Genomic DNA, 5,896 nt, shown 5'->3' with positions numbered 1-5,896 from the left:
TACCGGGAAGGGGAGAGCTTCGAAAGGAAATCAAAAAAAAGATAATAAATAAAGAGGGGAGATTCTAAGAGACCTGAATGGAGGACAGAGGCTGGGCGATGGCAAACGGTAGAATGACAGGGGACGAAGAGGGAGAATACATGTATGTTAGCAAGAGTAAAGAGGCGATAGAGAAGTATCAGGAACAGTTGAAAAACGTAAGCTTTGAGAGGGAGTCGGTGAAAGAAATATGGGAGGATCTGAAAGAGAAAGTGAAAGAGTGTGTGCAAAAGAAGGTATTTAAAAAGAAGAAAGGAATTGAGAAACCTTGGTGTGATAGGGAGTGTAAAATGATAAATAGAAAGGTGAACAGGAAGTATAGGAAGTGGAAGGAACATTATAGAGGAATTAAGCTAACGAATACGGCGTACAAAATATACGCGAAGGGTTTGGCAGATCGAGAGGGTAAGGAAGTAATATGAGTAATATTCGGAGACGAAAGATAGGGTAAGAGGAGGGGAGGGGGAAATCCCCGAGGTTTCTGGATGGATAGAGGGTTGAGGCAAGGGTGCCCGCTTAACCCAAAGCTTTTTGCAATTTTAATCGCGAATATGGAAATTAAGCCAACGTCCGGAATGGTAGGAAGAGATAGAACAGAAAGAGTCTGGTTATGGTCACTCGCATATGCAGATGACTTAGTGCAAGGGCCTTTTCCATAAAAATTACAAGTCTACAAGTTACAAGTTAGTAAGTTACTAGCTTGTAAACCCATGCCTGGTGGGGGCAGAAAGGTGCCCCTGTTCCTGGTCAAAGAAATAAGAAAAGTCCCACCCCTACCTTTTTCCCAGATTTCGTATGAGACAAGAAGCCATTCCTGTGACTGGGCACACAAATACTTGAGATCGCACCTCTAACCCTTTCCAATATCTCGTTTATGTAACACCCCTACCCCTCACCAGTGACTGGTCAAATAAATAACGTAAGTCACATCCGAACACCTTTCCAATGGTCTCGCAGGGAGGGGGGCCGAAACGTCATGCGTGACTTAAGTCTTATTATTATCAATTTAAAACAACAGTAGATGTATTCTAAAATATTATGAAACTTTAAACAGCGACTTACTGTCATCGGTCGCAGAAGACGACAGTCCATACTTATGAATCGTACTTAACAATATAATAATTCAAAAACTAAAGCTATTTTATTAAGAGACAAAGATTCGTAATTAAATTTCCAATGCGAATACGTACTTAAAATTCAAAACTTTCTTCTTAAGTGATCAGGGACCTCCCCACTCCAGCCAAATAATTATTTATCTCCTTTTTGCATCCAGCACCTCAATTTAAGTTACACCCCTTTCCCTTTCTAACATATCGTGGGGACAGAGAAAAATCTCTATGATTTATCGCAGAAATAGTTCAGACTCGTCACTCGACTTTGGTTTCAGTAAAGTTGGCTCGGTTGGAGAAGAGAAGTGGATATACATAGATAGAAGAGCGAAAGAGATAGATTTATAGGACGGAAAATCTTATTTTTCTCGTGAAATAATAGTTTTAGAGAAAGAAACGTACACTGTAAGAATAATTTATTGTAAATTTCCCATACATGTATTGGGAGTAATTAACCCATACACGTATTGAAATTTTTCCATGCATCGATATGGGAAAACAGTTGTACGGGTATGGAACTTTTCCAATACCGGATGCGTATTTTTCGTATACTTCAGTATGGGAAAAATGCCTATTATCCGATACATCGGTAGTATTTTTCCCATACCCAGATTGAATTTTTCCCATACTGCCATTAAATGCCAATAGTAAATTATTTCTTTCGCAATCTTAAAATGTTTTATTAAAATAATCTTTAACTATGCTTAGGCTACACTACATTGAAAAATGTATAATTTCACTGTATCTTATTCCATTAACAATATTCAACTGTTACACTGCCCGAAATCCATAATTTTCCACGAGGGTGTACTTAAATTATAAGGAATTCGTCGCTTGTTTAGAATTTTCCCTCTTCTGTGGCTTCCTTCTTCTTTCTGTGAAAAATTTATAATTGCACTAAATCTCATTGTACTCACAATATTAAACTGTTTCAATGCTGCAGCACCAAAATATGTTTCCAAGTGAGAACTAAAACTAGTATGACTTAAACGCTTAACGCCATGACTGTATTACATTTTACTCCTTCTCCTCCATTCACCATGGTTACAGCACATGTGCGCTTCACTCACAAGTGAAAAACGGAAAATTTCCATGCTTGTATGGGATATTCAAGAGTATAGAAAAAAATGTTACCCTTTCGTATGGAAAAATTACGATTATTTTTTACAGTGTATTTAACATGAAAGATGTATTTTTTATGCTCTACAGTTTTTTTTTAAACACTTTTTTTCGTATCAACGATTTTCGAAATAAAGGTGAACCCCAGTATACAAACATTTGGGGGGTTTGACCTTGGAAACGAAATTTGCGCGTGTTTTCACAATCATATTCGTAATTAGCGCGTCGAAATACATCGGTATAGTGAGTTTCAAATTAATCGAAAGTACTCTCTTCGAAATTTTATCTAAAAAATGTATGGAATCAAGACGAACAAATTAACCAATAAAAATATAATTTCAATATCGTTGCAATTTACTAAAGAATCGGAAAATCACACATTCATAAAGTGCATCATATGAAAATCTCTTATCATTATCGCAATTCAAAGTAAGCTATCAATATTAGGGGATAACTTCACTTACTGATAAACATAGTTAAAAAATTGCGTTCTTCAATCTTTTTTTAAATGAAAAATTATTAATGCTTCCCCAGAGGGGAGAGGAGGAAAATGAATTGATACGGCCTTGGAAGATTTACAATGAAGCTGAGAGCCCTTTTCTCCGTATAGTTGCTAATCTGCATTTTTCCCTTTGTTGCTGTCAGACATTGCGTTTTTCTAGGTATGCGGTAAACAAACGTGCGTTTAATCTCAGTCTTCACAAACTTCTTCGTCAGTGATTCCTGAGGATTTGTTATATCCTTTAAAAAATCCCTAATTTCAGACTGAGGGATAGCACGTTATTAACCAGTAGTTTCTTACCCTTTATTACTGATGCGGATATCCTCGACTCCTTTAGTCTGTTACAAATAAGGAAACAGATTTCCTAATCCTTTTTTCTGACAGAGGAATGTTTTGCCTCACTCCAATTCTCTTGGCAAAAAGTTTCTTCCGTTTCTCTGGTACTCGTTTCTCCTTGAATGAAGTGAATTTAATCAGAGTCGGTATTTCGTTATGTGTGCTTCACAAGGGGGAAGTCACCTAGATATGTTCTGGAGGTGAGTGTCCGTTCAAAAGCGTAGAAGGTTTCCAAAATGCTTTGAAAATTTTTACTGTAAAGATACTTCTTTCTTAAGGAAGCCAAGTCTTTCTGCAGAGCCCTGTTCCTTTCCTCCATAGCAGTGAAATTAAATTCTGCACATACGGAATTCGTTTTCACAAAGTTGAGATAAAACCACATTTTGTGAAGTCTTCCACTTACTGGCTTCAGCTCATTTTTGTTTGCAGTGGTACCTGATGTAATTTTTTACGTAAGTTCCATGATACCTAGTTCCAGCGCTATACAGCGTGTCTCACCAGAACTCTGGTGCATTTTAGGGGACCGTAGGGCGAGTAAAAGTAAGCAAAAAAGTCCTCAAAAATGTTTGGACCTGGGGCATATTTTGGAGACAACAAAGGGTACAAATTTTATGTAAGTGTGACATTGTGTGGCGTCCTACTTCACTACCTCAAGCGCTTTGGTTGGGGACAGCCTGCTCACCATGTCGCGCGTACGCCACACATGTTCCCACGTACATACAATTTGTACCCTCTGTTGTTCCCAACTTATGCTTCAGATCCAAAAAAATTTTTGGGACATTTTTACTATATTTTACTTCCCCTAGACCCCCCTAAAAGGAACCAGAGTTCTCATGGGACACCCTGTATAAGGCACACCCAGTACATTTCTAGAAGCGACAGCAGTTAAACAGCTGCTCTCGTTAAGCCAGTAGGACTGTTCAGCGCTCCCCGTCACGTGACCTTAACTATGTCAATATTTTGGAGACTGAGAGTAGCACTCATCAAGGAATCCACGCAGGCACAGGGGAACATATACATTTTTAATTTAAAAACGCGACATAAGGGCAAATTTTTCCGACGAAAGACAGCTGATCACGAATTAAAGAAATGTACACACAAATGAATAGAAAAATTTTAAAATTGACTAGTTATATCCATAAAAACTCCTAGATATTCGCTGAGACAGCAGCTATTTCACATTGGCTCATCTAGTTAAATGGAACTTGAAAAACAAGTAACATTCCTGACCTAATGTAATGAATCACGTTAACATTAAAATGAAAAGATGTGTGTATATATATATATATATATATTAAAGAAAATTGTATTCACCTTGCAATCTCTTCTTTACTTAGGGGTTTAAAATCAGCAGGGTTCTCTGAGTAGGCCTTGCGGCAAGCGGGACACAAACCATTTTCATCAGTCCGAATTCTATGCCAACAAAAACGGCAAATCTGATAACCACAAGTACATGGAAAAAAGTTCAAATCATCGACCTCTAATGGTTCCATGCATAGTGGGCACTCTACTGCGTCTTCACCTCCTTGATTTAGAACTGACATTGCTTTACGGTATTTTCTTCAACCTTTATTCAAGTCGTGATCACAATTAGTACTGGAGAGTGCTCGGCTTTCAATTCCTTTAATAGAAGACAAATCTGTATTATTATTTTTTAATGAGAGTGGTAAGAAAATAGTTCTACGCCTCACAGTAAGAAAAACGTGAATTTCTTTATTCAAAAAGTTGCAGAGGTCGTACTCCCTACCCATTTTCAAAGTTTATTTTCTAAAAGTGAAAATTTTTAAATTGCGAAGAGATATATCGAACCGGATTTTCCTTTCTCCAATTTTTCCTAATTTTGTGATTTAAGTTTGAAAATTTTTGTGAACTACACTTTTTTATATTTGTAAATACCAAGCATTGTCTGAATATTTATATTGCCTTAAAACAAATAGAATTGGTAAACAATTGTTATACATGGAAAAAAATGGTCGCTAAGAAAGACACGAACTAGTAGCTAGGTCTCGGATATGAGAAAAATTCATCCATCATAAAGTCCAGGCTCTTAGTCAGGTGCGTATGAACTGTCTCCGTTAAAATAAATGTGTTTCCTGCTTACGTAATATAAATGTTTGCGGGCCGATAAGCATCTCGTTTAAAAGGAGAGCTTTTTCTTGAATAGTCGATCCAGATACTCTGTAGCTCACTTGATTAAACCATTCGTAAACAGCAACATCAAAAAGCATATTACGTTTTACATCAAAACGCCTCACTTTAACGCTTCAGGCAGCGATACACGCACTTCTGCGTAATCGCATTTAATGCAATGCCACCCAGTTTCAGAACCAGACATACGAAGAAGTTATTTAACAGAAAATCACTTACTTTTATAAATATTAGAATAACTGTCCAAGAAAAACACAGTTATCACTATTCTTCCGTCAACACTTGACAGTTGAAGGTTATAAAAAGGTGCGATCGAATTCGGAATGATAGTTTCGAGAGCTCCCTTTCTATCGCGTGAGGTAGACAGCGAATATCCAATTGTGTTTCAATGACAAGTTTTCAAAATGATGATACTCTCTGCCTACCCAATTAGATTTTCCTGGGTAGTAAAAAAATTATTTTTAAATTTTCGCGTTTTTCCTTATAATACGAGGGTAGTTCAATAAGTCCTTAGAATGAAGTATAAAAACAATTTTTTTTTGGTAAATTTTTTTTATATTTTTCAACATAATCTCCTTGGAGCTCTATACACTTGGTCAATCGCTTTTCAAGTTTTTTTAATCCTTCAGAAAAGTGCGTTTTC

General features: G+C 36.9%; 1 protein-coding gene across 7 annotated transcripts in view; it reads right to left on the bottom strand.

Annotated features, from left to right (window-relative positions):
• LOC117170577 (CCR4-NOT transcription complex subunit 4) overlaps window positions 1-5,896 on the bottom strand; it is a 424,579-nt gene that overhangs the window by 360,776 nt on the left and 57,907 nt on the right. For all 7 annotated transcript variants that reach the window (XR_004466824.1, XM_033357421.1, XM_033357419.1 and 4 more), the window contains exon 2: window positions 4,420-4,726. Coding sequence is in view for 6 of the 7 variants with exons in the window: in XM_033357421.1 (XP_033213312.1) it covers window positions 4,420-4,649 (230 nt within the window). In the remaining variant the exon portion in view is untranslated. The remainder of the gene's footprint in view (window positions 1-4,419; window positions 4,727-5,896) is intronic.

The sequence above is a fragment of the Belonocnema kinseyi genome, chromosome 4 (genome assembly GCF_010883055.1).
Source record: "Belonocnema kinseyi isolate 2016_QV_RU_SX_M_011 chromosome 4, B_treatae_v1, whole genome shotgun sequence".
Classification (NCBI taxonomy): domain Eukaryota; kingdom Metazoa; phylum Arthropoda; class Insecta; order Hymenoptera; family Cynipidae; genus Belonocnema; species Belonocnema kinseyi.
This window is presented reverse-complemented; position numbering and strand designations above follow the sequence as displayed.